The 18093-nt window shown below is 45.4% G+C and overlaps 1 protein-coding gene across 7 annotated transcripts in view; it reads right to left on the bottom strand.

Moving 5' to 3' along the window:
* The window catches only part of RNLS (renalase, FAD dependent amine oxidase), a 105166-nt gene that overhangs the window by 38775 nt on the left and 48298 nt on the right, over positions 1–18093 (bottom strand). For 6 of the 7 annotated variants that reach the window (XM_067000336.1, XM_067000337.1, XM_067000338.1 and 3 more), the window contains exon 5: positions 4898–5071. The exons of the other annotated variant lie outside the window; for it this stretch is intronic. In XM_067000336.1, the coding sequence (XP_066856437.1) occupies positions 4898–5071 (174 nt within the window). The remainder of the gene's footprint in view (positions 1–4897; positions 5072–18093) is intronic. 7 annotated transcript variants of the gene reach the window in all.

The following is an 18093-nucleotide window of genomic DNA, read 5'->3' as shown; positions in this document are numbered from 1 at the left end:
GCCAATCACACATATTTAATATTCATACATACTGCACAGGGAATTCAACATACACTTCTTGTAGGCTCTTCCTTACGCAACTTTTGAGCACATTACATCTGTGGATGGAGACACAGTTTTACGATCAGCTGCTGAGATCCTCAGCTGATACAAAAAGCCTTCCTTCTCAGAGGCCTGGTAATGGCTTATAATGCTCCAAATTACACTGGTAATGGCAGCATCAGAGAAACAGCTTTGTTACTGATTCCTCTGCATAAACTGGGAAGAAAACAGATGTCACCCACAGCTATCAGTAAGGAACTAGTCAGGGTCACGACAAAGCCAACTGATGGCAGCACTCAAACTGCAGCCACCTCTGAAAGACAGGCGCAGCCATCCTGCAAAGCCAGCCCTGGTGCTCTCTGTGCTGCAGGGAAGAAAGGCAGGGGAAGGGCTTGTATTTCTGGAGAATTACAGACCTGCTACTCTGCCCAGCCATTTGAAACTCACCACCTCTGGTAACAAACTGATCTTGCTGAGGATGTGCCACACTACCCTGTATGCTGAGGATGTACTCTTGATAAGCACTGCAGTCACATCGGATGTGCAGCAAAGCTAATTTTCATCTTAAGACTGAAGCAATGGAGGGAGGGATGCAGGCAGGCACATAAGAAATACACACCACTGAATATACAGGGACATTCATGCATTAAGGTGCTGGCTCTTTAGGAAGGATCACTGTCCCAAAAAAGCTCAGCTGCTTCACCCAGGACACTGAACTCCAATGTAAATCTTAGTCTGAGCATTTCTGATTTCTCTTGCTAACACTGACACTTTCATTGTTACCATCATCTTCCTCAGATGAATCAAGGTTGAAGAATGGAGGAATGGGGTAATGACGAGTGAGTGGAACATTGTGCTAAAAGATCAGCAATGGCACTGAAAAAACAGTGAGTGAAAAAAGTTGTTGCTGTTCCTCTTATTGAAATGTTCTGGAGGTCAGTCAGAAGCATGGAAAGAAAAAAAAAAAGATGCAAAATACTTGTGTATGTGCTAAAACAGACCTTAAGGAACTTTACATTCAAGTTGTCTGGCTGAAGCACTCCATACGAATAAGTAAATTTCATGTTCAGCACCCCTTGCCCAAGTTGTCTAATAGTGTTTGAGTGCCTGAGTCTGTGTATTTCCATTAAGAGCAGAGCCGTGCATATGTTTGAAGAAAAGTGAATCATTTGGTGACCGCTCTTGCTTCTTCTCTTGATTGCTGCATTTCTGTATCTCAGCATATCCTTACTGAGCATGATACAGGCATGCTTTCCAATCCTCCTGTGCTCAGCTGAAACGCTCACAGCCACAAATACTGCTCCAGCTAACATGCACTGCTCTCTCACCCTAGTACTACTTTTCCTGGAACAAAGTTCAGATCTGCAAAAAGCAAGTTCACTAAGAAAGACAGTACAGTCAAGGCGTCTGGTTGACTGTTTATATATCACAAGGAGGAGGGCCTTACGGGAGAGAAATCATCTTCAGTTGCTGGCCCCAGTTTGTTCCAATTTGCTCTTCTTGGAAAAATTCACTTGTATAAACAGATCTCTCCCATGATACGAGGGAAATCTCAGTGAGAAAGGTATGTGTCAACACTGATGTTCTAGTAGTTTCTAGGTAGTTGCTAGTGATATGTCCCAAATACTCTGGTTTAATTTCCTTTGGAACCATCAAAGATACTGCAGATAGCTATTTGATAATTTAATTACAATTACATATTCATTGCTCTCAGTGCTGGTGCTTTGAACCCACAGAATTGATCAGGTGAGGAAAGGATGGGTGATTTTCTCCCTTGGGCTGTGTCCTCCTCTTCTGAATCAGGTAGCTGGGATGTACAATACCTGTAAGTGTTATTAACCATCAGGTACTTCCCATTAAACACAACAGTGGAGATATTATCTTAGATGTAAGAAAATCTCCAGCTGCACATTGTCAGTAACACGGAGACAATGCCAGAGAAAAAATCACTTTGCATCTGGCTTTTCTTACTCTCTTTTTTATGTGTTCACTATTGGCCCTTGCAGGAAGAAGCATATCAGAATGGATGCATCTTTGTTTTGGCCACTTCAGACATTTCTTCATTTTCCGTCTTTTCAGACCAATAGGCTAAATTCTTTGTAGAAACAATAAAAGCAGGCTTTCACAGTGGTGAGTTTATTCATCTCTGCAACAACTTTGCTCCCAGCATAAACTGCTGTTTCTGGAGGCACTTCAGGAGCTACTGGCACCCATCTGCAAAGAGGGGCACATCTGGAAGAGCTGATTTGAACCACACTATCACCACAACGCGGAGGAGCACAAGGTCCTGTGTCTGTCAAAAGACAGCCCCATGCAACAAACCATTCTGAAAAGATTCTTCTACAAGTTATGGTGGATCCACCATTGTATTTAAGCCACCAACGATGGCGAATCACATCATGAGAAGCACAGCCAGCAGATCTCAATTATTCATCAACCCTCTCTACTTGGCACCCACAGAGATGTACCTGCAGTGCTGTGTCCAAATATTCCCTATCCCCTGCAGTGGATGAGGATGTGGAGCACTGAAAAAAAAACAAAACGTGAAGAGCTCCCAAGGGCTGGAGCATGCAGCCTAGAAGGAGATTTGATGAAGGGAGCTGGGCTTGTTGGACCTGGTTGGGGGAGGCTGCGGGAGCAAGGGATCTAAGAGCAGCTGCATTGGGTTTACGTGGGGAGGGTTTGGTAGCAGGAGGGCTGCAGGGGTGGCCTTTGTGAGAATAGACAAGGAGATCTCCATGTTAGAGAAGAACCAGCTCCACCCATCTTCAAAATGGACCCATCACTGGCCAGAGCTGTGCCACTGAGCGACGTTGGTTGTGCCTCTGGGAGAGCAGATTAAAGGCTTAAAAACATTGTGCAATAGCACAATGCTGGGAGGGACGAGTGAGAAAATGTGAGAGAAACAGCCCTGCAGACACCAAGGTCAGTGCAAAAAGATGGCAGGAGATGCTCCAAGCACGAGAGCAGCAGTTCCCCTGTGGCCTGTGGAGAGGCCTCTGGTGGAGCAGGCTGTCCCCCTGCAGCCCACGGGTCCCATGGCAGAGCAGATCTCCACGCTGCAGCCTGTGAGGGAGCCCACAGTGGAGCAGGTTTGTGGCCAGAGCTGCATCCCATGGGGGACCTATGCTGGAGCAGTCCTGTGCTGAAGGGTTGCACCCTGTGGTACAGGCCCGTACTGGAACAGTTCAGGAAGGACTGCATCCAGTGGAGGGACCCTACAGTGGAGCATGAAGTTTAACAAAGGAAAATGTGAAGCCCTGCAACTGAAAGGGGGCTGGCCCATGCAACACTATATGCTGAGACTAAGGGAACAGAAAGCAGCTCTGCAGACAAGGACTTGTTGTCCACATGGTTCAGAAGTCATCAGCGTGCCTCTGCAGTAGTAGTACTGCAGCCTCACTACATCTCCATCCCTGAAGCTATTCAAAGGCCAGGGCCTTGAGCAACATAATCTAACCTTGCAGTTGGATCTAACTTCAAACCTTGAGGGGAGGTAGGACCAGACAATCTCCAGTGGATCCTTCCAACGTGAATCACTGCAATTCTGACTGGCAGGGGCAATCGACACAAGCTGCAATATCCACAGGCTGGCCCTTGGGAAGTTTAGACTGCAGATGAAGAAACACCTCTTTCCCCAGTGGAGGTGCAGCCCTGGGAAAGGTGCCCAGAGATGTGGGGTATCTGCATACTGCTTTTTAAAAAAAAAACTCAGCTAGACGAGGTGCAGCTGCTCTGACGTTGTGTTGGCATGGTCCTGCTCTGACTGGGAGAAGAGATTGCTCTCATCATGTGTACCCAACGCCTGAAACAGTGCGCATGTTTGGATATAAGGGTGACAGGCAAGGTTTGCAGTGCCCTGCCAACAGGTACTAACACCACTGGTGTTTATGAACTACAGTGAATCCTGACTGAACAAGGAAGACTAGAAACAGAAGTTTCCTAGGTCTTACTTGAAACATGCTTTAGCAGAGTGAATTTCATAATGTGTAAAAACTATCCCTTGTATTAAGCAGCATAAGATTATGGAAATCTTTCCTTAGTCTGTGGCAGTGCATCACAGTACTTCTTACGTCACTCCAAAGGTGGAGAGATTTTCACCCCCACTTCACTGATGTGGCTAAACTTGGTAATCATCACAATGTGAGCAAGTAATAGAATTGGGAAGAATTTTAAGTTCCTACCTTACTTGATTAAACTCAAATGCTAGCAGATATTCCTGAGATACTCTATGCCAACACACTTACCAGACTGTTTAGTATATGAAATACGTTTAATAAATAAAACATATAGCTATTTCACTGCCATCTTCCAGAAACAGATGAGAAGTGTCTGAGTTGTGGGATGTTCTCCAAGCTTTACCGAGCAGCTGTACAACATTCAGCCATTTCAAGGATTTTCCGTCATTATAAAAGCAAACTAGCTAACTGTGAATTAGAGCGAACAGCCTCAATTATATAACTTGTTACTACTTCCAAACATGCTTAGTGGAAAGAACAGGAGTTGTAAAGTAATGGATGACGGGAGATAAATTGGCATGTGTGTGAATCAATGTTTAAACAAAGGAACTCCAGTTCTTTCTTGGAATAGCAACATTTTGATGTTTTGAATCCCCTGACACTGGTTTCATAAATGCAGTAACGTAAACCATGTGCTGGGTGGTGATTTTCTGAGGACCTTCCCCTTTTCATTGTGTATTTTATTACAGGCCAAATGTGACATTAATTGCTATCCACTGCAGCTTGGAGTTAAATACTTGCTCTGTTCAGAATAGCAACACTCAATTAAACAGCATTTTTCATGATCTACACCCTCTATTGTCACTGTCTTTAAGGGAAATAATGGGAGCACTGACCTATATTGCGTTTCTTATTATCAATGGAGATGAAGCGTATGCAGGGATTATCGGTGATGTACTTTGCAGCCCAGGGGACATCAATACACACACCAGCTTCATAAAAAAGTCCCAGAGCGTAGCGGGAGGAGTAGCTCGTAGCTTCCAGTTGTTGCTTTTGCCTTTCATTAATTACTGTGGAAAAAACAAAACAAATCAAAAAAAACACAAATCAGACAATTCCTTTTCTCTCAGAATGTTAAATGTATGAATCCTGTGGTTAAGCTTACTCCTTCCTGAAAATGTCCAGGCTGCTAAAACAAAGAATCTAATACTAAGCCTAGTGTTTTGCAATACTTTTTCTGGGACACCTCTTCATGAAGTTTTAATGGCACATTATGTAACGTAGCCCCTTCACGTGCAACCCTCCCCCGTCTGTTGGCGGTTGGTTGGTTGGTTGGTGGAATCTCTCCACTAGTCACCTCTGATTAGAAACTTTGATGATAGGTGACTTTTTCTCAAGTCTTTCCTCAAAAGGTGAATAAATATTTCTTCGTGGGAGTAAGAGGTCACAGTTTGCCCCTAGTACATAAAGTGAATGATTGTACGATTTCACATATCAAAAAAAATCATAGAATCATAGAATATCCCGAGTTGGAAGGGACCCATAAGGATCATCGAGTCCAACTCCTGGCACCACACAGGTCTGCACAAAACTTTAGACCATGTGACTAAGTGCACAGTCCAATATCTTCTTAAATTCAGACAGGCTTGGTGCAGTGACTACTTCACTGGGGAGCCTGTTCCAGTGTGTGACCACCCTCTCAGTGAAGAACCTCTTCCTGATGTCTAGCCTAAACCTCCCCTGCCTCAGCTTGACACCATTCCCGCGGGTCCTGTCACTGGTGACTACGGAGAATAAATCAGCACCTTCCCCTCCACTCCCCCTCGTGAGGAAGCTGTAGACCACGATGAGGTCTCCCCTCAGCCTCCTCTTTTCCAGGCTGAACAGAACATAGGAACTCTTGAATTTCTGGAAAAAATAGTCACCCTGCAATTTCTATGTTGCAATTCAAATGGATGAAAAAATCTCTACAGCATAGCACTTTAGCACTATATTCTTGGATTATAGTGAAATATCCAGACTATTAGCATATTAGTGATTGAAAACAAGTGAAGAATTTATCCTAAATACATATATATATTTAACACAGTATCTATCAGTGGGGACAACCTGAGAAACTCTCAGAAAGGAGAAGACCTCACAAAGGGTTCAAAGCGAAGTCCAGTTACTTCAGCTGAAAGCATTTTAAGGTAGTTAAGAAAATTTCAGAGCAATTATGAATCCATTTCTTCATGTAATTAACTCTCCTATCTTCTAATTACAGTAAGATATGCTTTTTGCCTCAATTTTCTAATCTCCATAAAACACTGCCCAGAGTAGTTTTAGCCCCACTGTGCATTCAAATACCCTTTTATTTCATGCCGAAGAAGAACACATCAGTTTGACCAATCGTGGATTTAGGTACCACATCTCTCTTTGTACTACAACATGGATGGCCAAAGCATCTGAGAGCTGGAATAGCAGAGGCAAGGACAACATCATGGAGGTCTCATACTCATATATGCAACTACAAACCCTATCGGCTTGTATAGAGTCAATATCGAGAAGCAAAAGAACACCAATCAAGGTGCTTAATTTGATGTGAAATTTAGCCAAGCCTGACATGATGAATGTGTTGTATGATGAAATTAGCAGCTGATGGGTATATCCACTGGTGCACTTCTGACAGGCAGCAGACCACGTATGGAATGCATCAGGGATCAGCCCTATCGTCGTGATCAGGGCTCTCGTGAAAACGTCTGTACTCCCGAACAACGGCTACGTGCGTTGAGGCCCTGCTTCAAGGACGCGGTCAAGCATTGCTTGTTGGTGGGAAGTAGAGAGTAATTTCTTTCCTCTGTGCTTCCAGATGGCCTTTGCTTTTTCCTTTTTCCTTTTTTTTCCTGTTTCCACTTTCCCTTTAGTTAAATTATTTAATTAATAATAATAATGTTCTCTTAATAATTATTTTTCCCTTAATTAAATTATCCTTATCTCAACCTGTGAGTTGTTTCTTTCCTTTTCTTCTTCCCCTCCTTTTCTGAGGAGGGGGAGTGAGAGAGCAGTTGTGGTGGAGTTTAGCTGCCTAGCAAGGTAAAACCATCACACCTGGAGAAAAGGAGGCTGCTCAGGGAAGCAGTTGAGTCACCATCCCTGGAGATATTCAAAAGACATGTAGATATGGTGCTTAGGGACAGGGGTTAGTGGTAGACTTGACAGTGCTAGGTTAACAGTTGGACTTGATGATCTTAGAGGTCTTTTCCAACCTAAATGATTCTATGATTCTGAAGTCCCATGCTGGGTAACTAACATGGTCCTCCAGGGGGACTCCATCCTTGGGTACTGCTGCAACTTGCCAGCACCTTGAGCAACCAGCTGGGGCTGCAAGGGTGGCCATGCTGTGAGCAAGTTGGCCTGGAGACCCCCACCCTGGAGCTTCCAGCTGGAGCCTGGTGTGACTGCATATCTTGCCCATGCCACAGGCACCTCCGTGTGACAACAACTGACACGCATCAAAGAAAAATACTGGCATGACTGACCTTGCTGTCATGACTAATTCTGCTGCTCAAAACTTGTAACTGGGAAAGCTCCATCGCATACTACGCCAGCACGTTTTTTCTCTGGAAACTGATACTTCCTGCTGTGCCAAGGTGAGACTCTAGGAACCACAGCCATAAATCAAACCTCTGCGTTTGGAGCCGTAACATAGGGGCTCCTGAGTCATGCCATGCCTGCCAGGGGCAGGCGTCCAACAATGCTGGCATAGTGTTTTCCTGTGGGATGCACATCTGAGAATACATTCATTCACATTGAGAAGTCCTTGCAACAACTGCCACTGAATTTAAAGCCTAGACACCACTGGTCTGCATCAAGGTCCATTCCCACTGCTACTGGTGTGCTCGCTTCTCAAGCAGCATCAAGGCTGCCTGGGTCTGGACTCTTTACTACTGTAGAAAACATGGCAGGGGTCTGGCTGCTGTTTTAACATGCAGGGGCTGTGTTTATACGAGTAAATATTAAGATACTGTTCTCCAGCACCAGATAGCAAACTCAAGGGTGCAGCCATCTCAAACTGGGATGGCCACATCCCAGCTTCAAGTTTGCTGGCACAGACACTTGAACAGAGCATATCATAGAATCACAGAATCATAGAGTCATAGTCATAGAATGGCTTGGGTTGAAAGGGACCTCAAAGTCCACCTGGTTCCAACCCCCTGCCATAGGCAGAGACGCCACCCACTAGATCAGGTTGCTCATCTAACCTGGCCTAAAACACCTCCAGGGATGGGGCATCCACAACCTCTCCGGGCAACCTGTGCCAGTGCCTCACCACCCTCTGAGGGAAGAATTTCCTCCCAACCTCTAATCTAAATCTCCCCTCTTTTAGTTTAAAACCATTCCCCCTTGTCCTGTCATTATCTGCCCGAGCAAAAAATTGCTCTCCGCCTTTTTTATAAGCCTCCTTTAAGTATTGAAAAGCTGCAGTGAGGTCACCCCAAAGCCTTCTCTTCTGGCTGAACAGCCCCAGCTCTCTCAGCCTTTCCTCATAGGAGAGGTGCTCCAGCCCCTTGATCAAGGCCTCCCCTGGACCCACATCCTTCTTGTGCTGGGGGCCCCAGACCTGGACGCAGCTCTCCAGGTGGGGCATCATGAGGGCAGAGCAGAGGGGGACAATCACCTCCCTCCCCTGCTGGCCACTCCTCTGGTGATGTAGCCCAGGATGCAGTTGCCCTTCTGGCTGCAAGCATGCACTGCTGGCTCACGTCAAGCTTTTTGTCCTCTAAAACTCCTAACTCTTTCTCTACAGGGCTGCTCTCAGTGAGTTCTTCTCCCAGTCTGTACTCATGTCCAGGATTGCCCCAACCCAGGTGCAGCACCTTGCACTTGTTGAACCTCATTCAGTTCACGTGGGCCCACTTCTCAAGCTTGTTCAGGTCCCTTTGGATGGCATCCCTTCCTTCTGTTGTATCGACTGCACCACTCAGCTGGGTGTCATCTGCAAACTTGCTGAGGGTGCATTTGATTCCATTGGCTATGTCATTGATACAGATGTTAAACAGCACTGGTCCCAGGACAGACCCCCGGGGGACACCACTTGTCACTGGCCTCCACCTGGACATGGAGCCATTGACCACCACTCTCTGGGTGTGACCTTCAAGCCAACTCCTTATCCACTGAATGGTCCACCCATCAAATCCGTCTCTCTCCAATTTGGAGATCAGGATGTCATGTGGGACCATGGGGGTATCTGCTCCCTCCCTGTGTTTCTCTAGCTGTTATTTTTTTCTGTAATGTCTCCACTCTATTCCTCTCCACATCACTAAGATGACTAACCCAAGAGGCAGCTTTCTGCTCTCTCTCTTGATGTGACCTTATGTCAGAGTGCTGCTGATCCTAACTCGGGTTCCTGGCTAGTCTCCCCAACCCCATCACCACCTCTGCACCCACAAAGGCTTTACCTAACCACCAGCACGCCAGAGGATCGTAAGTCAGATGCCATCCCAAATCCCTTCTGAAATAAACCTTGAAATAACCCCCAAAAACCTGCAGACTTCTCGTTTCATGAATTTTAACATAAATACTTTTGGGGACAGAGAAACATGGGGAGCAGATAAAAGCAATGATCCACCCATGAAAGCCGGGGAGGGGAAAGGAGGAGAAATAAGGCATGTGGCACCAGAGGTGGTGGTAGAGTTGCCAGAGGAAGCCAGAAGACAGGCCTGCTCCAGGAGACAAGCCTAGCTGAGCAAAATGGGCTTTGAAGAAACCACTTTTCCTTCTCCAGTTCAATGCCCCCCTCTGAGTAGGTGTGGAGACATCTGCTCCTGGACTTGGATCTTTCCAAGGAGGATCCATTCACAGAATCATGGAATCACCAAATAGTTTGGGTTGTGAGGGACCTTAAAGATCATCTAATTCCAACCCCCCTGCCATGGGCAGGGACACCTCCCACTAGACCATTCCGCCTCATGGACCTCAAGAACTGCCTTGAACAGGCTTCTGCAGCATACACAAACACACACACTGTCCAAGGAAGAATGACCCCATACAACACACTCCAGAAAGAACAAGAAAGTGGCTGTTGCAGGACCTGCTCTTCAAAGACATTTCTTCTCACTTGACCTTGATCATGTCCTAGTTGAGGAACCATGGTGTGGACTTCTCAGCTGCACATGCTGCCTGGATCGTCAGTGCTGAAAGCCCTGTATGCAACCTGCCCTTCCACAGTGCATTCTGCCTTCCTCCAGGCCAGCTGCTCCCCTAGGACCCAGCACACTGACACCTCCTGGCTGTGCAGGGACTCCATGCCAAACCTCCAGTGCAGCCTGGTAGAGCAGCCACCCTGGGCTGCAGCAGAACACTGGCTCCCATCCCAGCTTTTTACGCCATTTAAAGCTTTTACATTCACCCGGACACTGGCAGCTGCGTGCTTGCAGCCCTTGGCTGCTGGGTGCCAGGCTTCCTTAGTGCTGTAAGTCTCCCACAGGCTGTCATCTCCTTCTTCTTCCATCCTTCCCCTCTTCCACAGCTTTCTTTCAGCTCCTGCAGCCCCCAGGAATGGAATTTTTTGCGTTTGGCACAGCCTGCAATGAGGAGGGGATTACACATGGATATAGGGCTTGCTGGAGGACTGTTCCAGAGAAAAGGATGCCAACATGGCAGGGCCTTGAACGTCCTGCCCTAGAGGAAATGTTCCCTGGCCTGTGCTAACTCCCCTCTCAAGCTGTGATTTCAGCAGTACAGGCACTTGGTGCCAGCATCCAGGAACTGTCTGGGGGGGCTCTTCATTGCCAAGTCCCAACAGCAACGTTATCAAATTCAGCAGTGGTTTGTCCCAGTTCCTCCTGGCAGACCACAAGAGCCCAGACAGGGAACAGGGCAGCAGCTAAACACACAACGCACAACGGAAGGCACAGTCAAGTGCTTGGGACATGTGTTAGTCATTTCTGTCCTATTGTAAGTTCAGAAGTGAGGGCTCCAAGGGCATGGCTGAACTCAGTGGCCCAGCAGAGCCCCTCTGGCTGTTGGGCATGGAGCAGCTATGGAGGCAAATGAAATAAGGGAAGGGCCCGTAATGCTTCCACCAAACTCTGTGCTTTGATGTCTACTTCCCTCTGCATCGTTGGGTGGCATCCTCTTTCAGCCTGCCACTGTTTGCTCAGCATTCAGCCTTTCTGTCTGCCCAAGATGTACTTGGATGTCTCTTTTTTTTTTCAGGTAAGGACTCTGCACAGCTAGGTTTTGAGGAGTCCATCACCACCAGGCCCCTTTCTTCAAGCTATAGTAAACAGAATCATAGAATCATTTAGGTTGGAAAAGACCTCTAAGATCACCCAGTCCAACCTTTAAGTAGTCACAATGCATTACGTATTCTTGCTGTGCTTCAGAAGAATATAAAAGTCCTATAAATGAGCAAATAAATACAAAGCTGTAATATCCCACCGAAAGCATTGCTCTTTGGCCAGGTCAGTAACTTATTTCTCCTTGGGAGAACAAAATAAACAAAACCTCCTTCAATCTGAGAAGCAAATTCCCATAGCAAAGCTCAGCACACAGAAACCTTTGCACTGTGGGAACGCATCTGAGATAGATGTGAACTGCCTGGCCTGGGGACTGCATGGCCCAACAGGAGCTGAGAGCTGCCATGATCCATATCCCACCCCTGGTCAGCAGCACATCTTCGCTGCTGCATAGGAACATACCTGTGGGCTAAAATTTGCTTGTGCATGGTTTGTCACATGGAGCACTTCAGCAGGTACAACACAACCTTCACAACCTAAGTATTGCCAAAGCTTGGCCAGCCAGTCGACTCTAAGTAACTCATTTAAGATTCAATGCCACTTTATGGACCTGTCTTCACAGGCTATGAAGTTGCAGAAGTCACTGGGGATGGATGCTGAACACCAGTGCAGTCATCAAAGATAAGGAACAATTCCATTGACCTTAAGTACATATGTGCATGTGGAGCTTGGCAGGGGAATGCTGGTGTAAGCAGATGAAGGAAGGTAACAAACCCAGCTGAGCAAGCTCCCAACTGAGGGAAGAAGAGGGAGGGCAGGCAGTTTTGAGAGTGTGGGCACCAACCACAGTCATGGAGCAGTGACTTGACAGACCACAGGGCTCTGAACAGCTAGGATGGCTTATTCACAGCAAGGGAAGGAACAGATTTTGGAATAAGTCACTTTTCAAAGTCATGGGGTGATGGAACAGTTCATAGGCTTTCAGGGACAGTGGTAGCAAGTCGCTGGTCATGGACAAAAATGAACCACAGACTGAGTTCTCCAGACTCGGTTCTGCTCTATGGGACAGGCTGAACAGGACAAGTTGTTTGACGCTCAGTGTGGTGGGGCCTGACCCCACAGACAAGCCAGAGACTGAAGGGAACCAGTCCCACGAAATGGGATGGAAACAAAGAGGCGGTGCTGCAACATCACCCACCCACCCTCTACCTCACACAAGAAGCACACTACACCTCTTTCCTCTCTCCACTTCCACAAACAAGCTTTTGCAGTCCTGGCCAGTATCAATCTGCATTGTGCACATTCAGGCGCACTGTGTCTAAATGTGCATGGAGTCACAGCTGAACTCAGGCCTGTGGCAACTCCCAGGCTGCTTGGGTTGTGCCAGTGCCTCCGGTGCTGCTCGCTGTGCCCCTGGGAGCAGGCTCTGGTCCAGGCATCTCCGGGACCCCTTTGGGGCGGGGGAGATACCTGCGGGGAATTCCCCAGTGCCTCCTTGCCAAAGACACATTGTCCGAAGCATGCAGCTTTATAACATGAAATTAAAAAATTTATTAATTCATTTGCTGATGTATGTTTGCTAACCGATTCACTTAATTATTGCTTAGTTTAAAAAAAAAAAAGCCCGTAGTTCACTGGATTCTAAACTCCTGCAAATTTACAGGGAAGAGGAATCTTACATAGCTTGAGAAGACAGGCAACAAAGTGACGTCAAGTTTGAAATCAAACAACAAAAAACCTGAACTGGTTTGTAAGACTGATGTTTCTTGCTTGTTTCATCCTTTTTATGTTTTAACAAGGACAACAAGTTGATCTAAGGACATGAACAGAGCTTTCATTTTGAATTTCCGTACTTTTATTGGTTTAAATGAAAACCAGACTGTTGTTTTAATGTTGTGTATGAAACCACAAAATAACTATTAATTTTTCCCATTCCAACAAAAATGGTTAAGATGATTTTAATAACACTTTGGAAAAAAAAACAGCTTTCAGACCACGGAATTGTCCAGCATACAAAAGTCAGCCATAGTGATATTTTTAAAGCAATGCATAAAGACATGAAAATTGTACATTTTCCACTGAAAAACTCAGCTACAGCTGCACTGGGAATGCCACTGAAGTAAATGTCCTCTGGAGATTTCATCACATCAAAGCAAGGGGTATGTATACTTTATTTGCTGTTTCTCTAGATGCTGACAGCAGAGTGGGTTACTTATCTATAGCACTCCATAAATATAGCCAGAGCCTTTTATCTGCTGTTCCAGTACTTTACTGTCACCTCGCTGCCTCACTCGTACTGTGGGAAGGAGAGGACCCAGAGATCCCATTAGAGCCAACAAGAAAGAGGAGAGCCAAGGCTTCTGCTGGCAGGCAAGGAGTACAGGCACCATGCCATTCAGGAGTCCAGGACTGAGCCCAGCCTCCCATCACTGAAGCCAGGGAAGCAAAAATAAACCCATCTGTTCTGGTGGCCAAGAATTGATGATGATGACCATGGTGTCACTCTGGATGTTCAGACATTTGCCAGAAAATAGAGGAGGGATTAAAATACGCACCTTTACCTGAAGAAAGGCACTGAAGAAGTGAGGTAACACCTGAACCACTCGCCACCAGAATGTGGCAGGTATCACAGGCTCTGGCAAGGACTGGACTTGCAACTGCAATTTTAAGCAAGCAGAGATGGGAAAGAGAAACGATGGGAGGGCAAAGGTTTCAGGTCAGTATGGTGACATCAGCAGACAGTTCTCATGAAGTTTCATGTACCTGTTGCTGTAGGTCACAGCTGCTGGGGACAGGGAGAACTGCAGGGAAAAACAGATGGTAAGATGAGATGCATTGAAAAAAGGCATGTTTTGGAAAGTTTCGCTATTTCTAATTCATTAATTGTAAAAGCCTGTGTATTTTTATCTCCCAGTCACGCTACCATGTGACTTCAGAGCTCAGATGGGATGCTTGCATCCAGCTCTTGCATGCGCATAAGGGTGTGCAGGCAAACTTGGGTAAACAATTTGAGATCTGGTTTGAAATACTTCCAGGGATGAGAAGGAAAATGCTCTATTTTGTTTCACTGTCCGGTTTTGTTTGGTGGCACAGAGGATGCTGCGGCCTGACGACTAACATCTCTGAATAAGATGACAAGCAGCCAGATATAGATTCAGCTTTGTCACTTTTCCAGTGTCCTCCCAACTCTGTGCAACTCCTGCTCCACATGGGCCTCCTTTCCGTGCTTAAGGCATTCCCACAAGCAGGTGTGTTCTACGGCACCCGTGGTTTCTGCTCAGCAGAGCAATCCTGCTGGGGCTGTAACAAACCAGGAAAAATGAAAATACTCTGAAGGACACTGATTTGTGTCAAGGGATGAAACAACCCCCAGCATCCATCCCCAAGAATCACAAGAGGCAAAAGGCACTTTTACAGCCACCTTTTACTCCTCTCTGCTTAAGTTTTAGTGAGCAAAATTTCAGCTGAAGCTTTGCCAGCAACTGTGGTTACACAGTGTCTCCGCACTGATTCCCACTTCAAAGTATTTGCGAAGAAATGTCCCCTTCATCTCCTGAAAGGCTCAGCATCAAGGATGGATAGCATGATGCCCCCGTGTCCCAGGAGGAAGCCACCTAGCTTTCGTCACAGACCTGTCACTGACCCCCAGCTTTCGGAACCTGAGCTTTCCCTTCGTGAAGCATAGCCAGTCCTGCACAACCTCTGGTCCCCACCTGTGGCTGGATGGCAGAAACAGAAATAAAAATGCTCTGCCACTGTTGATCTCTCTGCCACCTTCTGGAAAAATTTGCCAGACATATAGATTTAAGAAGAGCTGCCTAATTTATAGATAATTTTGGTAGGTTTCACATGTTTTCCAGCAGATGGATTAACTGAAAATTGAACCTTTTACGTGGAAAGGAGCCCTGAAATCCCCTCATTCTCAATTTGGCCCTTGAACATGAAGGCTTCTTCCAACCTTCATATTTTCTATACCTCATTTCTATGAGCATACGCTCTTCTCACAGCTTTGTTCTCGATAACCCCGCAACTGATGCTATCCCCCTACAGGTTTTATTATTTCCTTGCTTGCTCAAGGTTTTATTTGCAGCATCTGACTTACCGATTTGCTGACACAAATCTAAATACATCAATCAGATTTCATCAGTGACACAAATATTTTTAATTGGCTAGTGATCATCACTAGTTAGAAAGTTTAAAAGGAAACACTGTGGTTAAACGGTAACATATATTTTTAACCTGGGCATCTTGTTAACAGATTTTAATAGGAGGCTCACAGGCAGCTCAGCTAAGTACCTGGAGATACACCATTCCTTGTCACAGCTGACAAAGCGCTACCGTATCTCTGTTTGGGATATGCATTATTCAGAACGGCATGTTACCATACTCTGCACACAGTGAAGCCTTTTTGGCTGGCAACCCCTTTTCCTCAGCAGGCTTACAGAGACCTTGTACACGGCTCTCCAGAGCACAAAGGTGCTGCTCTGAGATCCCAGCTGAGTGGGGACAAAGGGCAGACTTCTCAGACAATCCCCCACTGCATGGTCATCGATGCTGGCACCACGCCATGCCACTGGCCCTCCACCATCGCACTGACCATTTCAAGAAGCAGGCTGTTCCTGCTTTTGCGTTTGCATAGGAGGGAGCAGAGGTTATGAGAAAGACTCTGTTCTCAAGTTCAGCTGCCTTATCAAACAGCTTGAGATTTTAAACAATGCATCCTAACGGTTAAATGCAACCATGTCTGCATTTACATCAAATTAATGAACAGTTACATGTTGCAATACAGTTTCCATTTTCTTACTATGCTCAGCTTCTGCTAGAATAATCCCGTTTGGATACAGTGCAATGCTTCGTCCTGCAGGCACACTGTGTCCAGACTCAGGATAACAACTTAAATCATTATTTCAAATCACTGCAGACCTGACTGATGTGACAGAAAGCTGCTTTATCTAAAGCTTGGGGCACATGAAAGAAACACAAAGGTGTACTTTGAATGATTATTGAGCGGAAAAGAAAAATGCTGAAAAAAGAGATGGTATAACTTTTTATGAAGTCTCTAATGATTTTGAGAAGAACTAAGAGCTGTCCACCAGCTGCTCTGGACAAGATGATTAGCAACTCACTCATTATTAAACTAAAACCTCCATCAATTTGCATAAGAAACATTTACATTCATTTCCTACAGTGCCACACGTTGCAATTGAGTCAACTTTTGCTACAAACAGTGAAGCAGAACTGTATCACTTTTAGAACAGTGGACAAGGCTGGCCCAAGGGCAGGTGGCCAGGCGCTGCTGTCACCTGGAGGATAGGCAGGTGGCAGAGGAGAAGGGATGTGGAGATCGTCCGCGGGACATTTGCTGAGGGAAGGGCAGTATTGCTCCAGGAGCTGATGCGCAGGGGCGTGCGCACAGCCCCAGCTGCAAGATCCTGCCTTTCGGTGCTGCAGGAGACCCCAGCAGCTTGCTGCAAAACTGTGTTTGCTCCCCCTCCCCTTAACTCGATCCCCGATTTGATGCCTAGGTCATACTTTCTCTGAAAAATCCCTGACTCAAATCACAAATCTTTTTTGTTCCTTTTAATATAATTCATTTTTTAAATTTAACAATCTTGCATCCTCCTGCCCCAGTTTGGTAGCTCGTTCTCAACCTGAAGGCTGCACACACAACTGAGGAGCTGTGCGCTGTTCTCATCAGCCGGTATGCACAGGGTCTAATTTACAGGATTTAAAGCCTTTGCTGACATTAGATTCATTATTTTTTTCATTTGTATTAGTATTTTTGCATTTGTATTAACTTTGTAGACTTATTCTTTCAATGACTGGTTTGTGAGTGGAGAAGATGATTCTTAACCAATAATTTACACATCTCCTTAGCAGTGCCATGGTAAGCAATACAGGCCCTGAAGATATATATACAACGATGCCATATGCCATTTTAGTCTCATGAAACCGCAGTGTATGTGATGTCCACACACAACATATCGTGGAAATGCTACTCACTGCCGTTTATTTTATCTATGGTCTTGATTCATTGTGAAACCACAGTGTTTTGCAAAATTAATCACATCTTAGTTTATAATATTAACATCTGTCTAAGATTCCACCCTAGGAAGAACAGGATGTGATATTTATAAGCTATAAAATAAAGTAAAAATGAGGGGGGAGACGATAACTGACTTCACAACCAAACTACTTATGGTTGTATCACCACATACCTGGGGGATGAAAGACAGTCTTGTTCAAAAATTCAAAATGGTTCAAAATTAGCATGTTTTAGCTAGGAAACTTCTTCCAGATTTTCCTGGAAGGGAGCAGAGAGAAATACCTCTACAGAGCCATCATGACAGACTGACTCCTTCTAAAAGGAAACAGGATACTTGGGATTTTCCAGGAGACCAGACTTACTTGCAAATTTGAGTCATTTACAAAGAATTCCAAGAAATTAGGCAATAAAGGCCAAATAAAATATAAATAACACACGCATATTGTAAATATATATGTAATACACACCTACATATACTACACATATGCACACTCCTGCTTCTACTTTCTAATCATTTATAGGTAGTAGAATACATAAGCTATACCATCATATAACTCTCATGAGCATGTCTGCAAACACCGTTTTCATACTATAGGCAGAGCAATACTTACTACGTGGTGTTCTGGCAAAGTCCGCTAGTTTCTGTGACTGACACTGAAGTTGACAGAAGACGTCTTTGAGAAAATCCGTCTTATTTTATTCAGTTACCTCACTATAGATTTAAGATCTTATCTTCGGGCTAAGAGACTTGGAAAAGTTTAGCTAAAAAATATAAAATAAAGCTCATTGTCACAATTTGTCTGGATTAATTTACACATTAATCCAG

Source organism: Anser cygnoides, chromosome 7 (genome assembly GCF_040182565.1).
Source record: "Anser cygnoides isolate HZ-2024a breed goose chromosome 7, Taihu_goose_T2T_genome, whole genome shotgun sequence".
Classification (NCBI taxonomy): Eukaryota; Metazoa; Chordata; class Aves; order Anseriformes; family Anatidae; genus Anser; species Anser cygnoides.
This window is presented reverse-complemented; position numbering and strand designations above follow the sequence as displayed.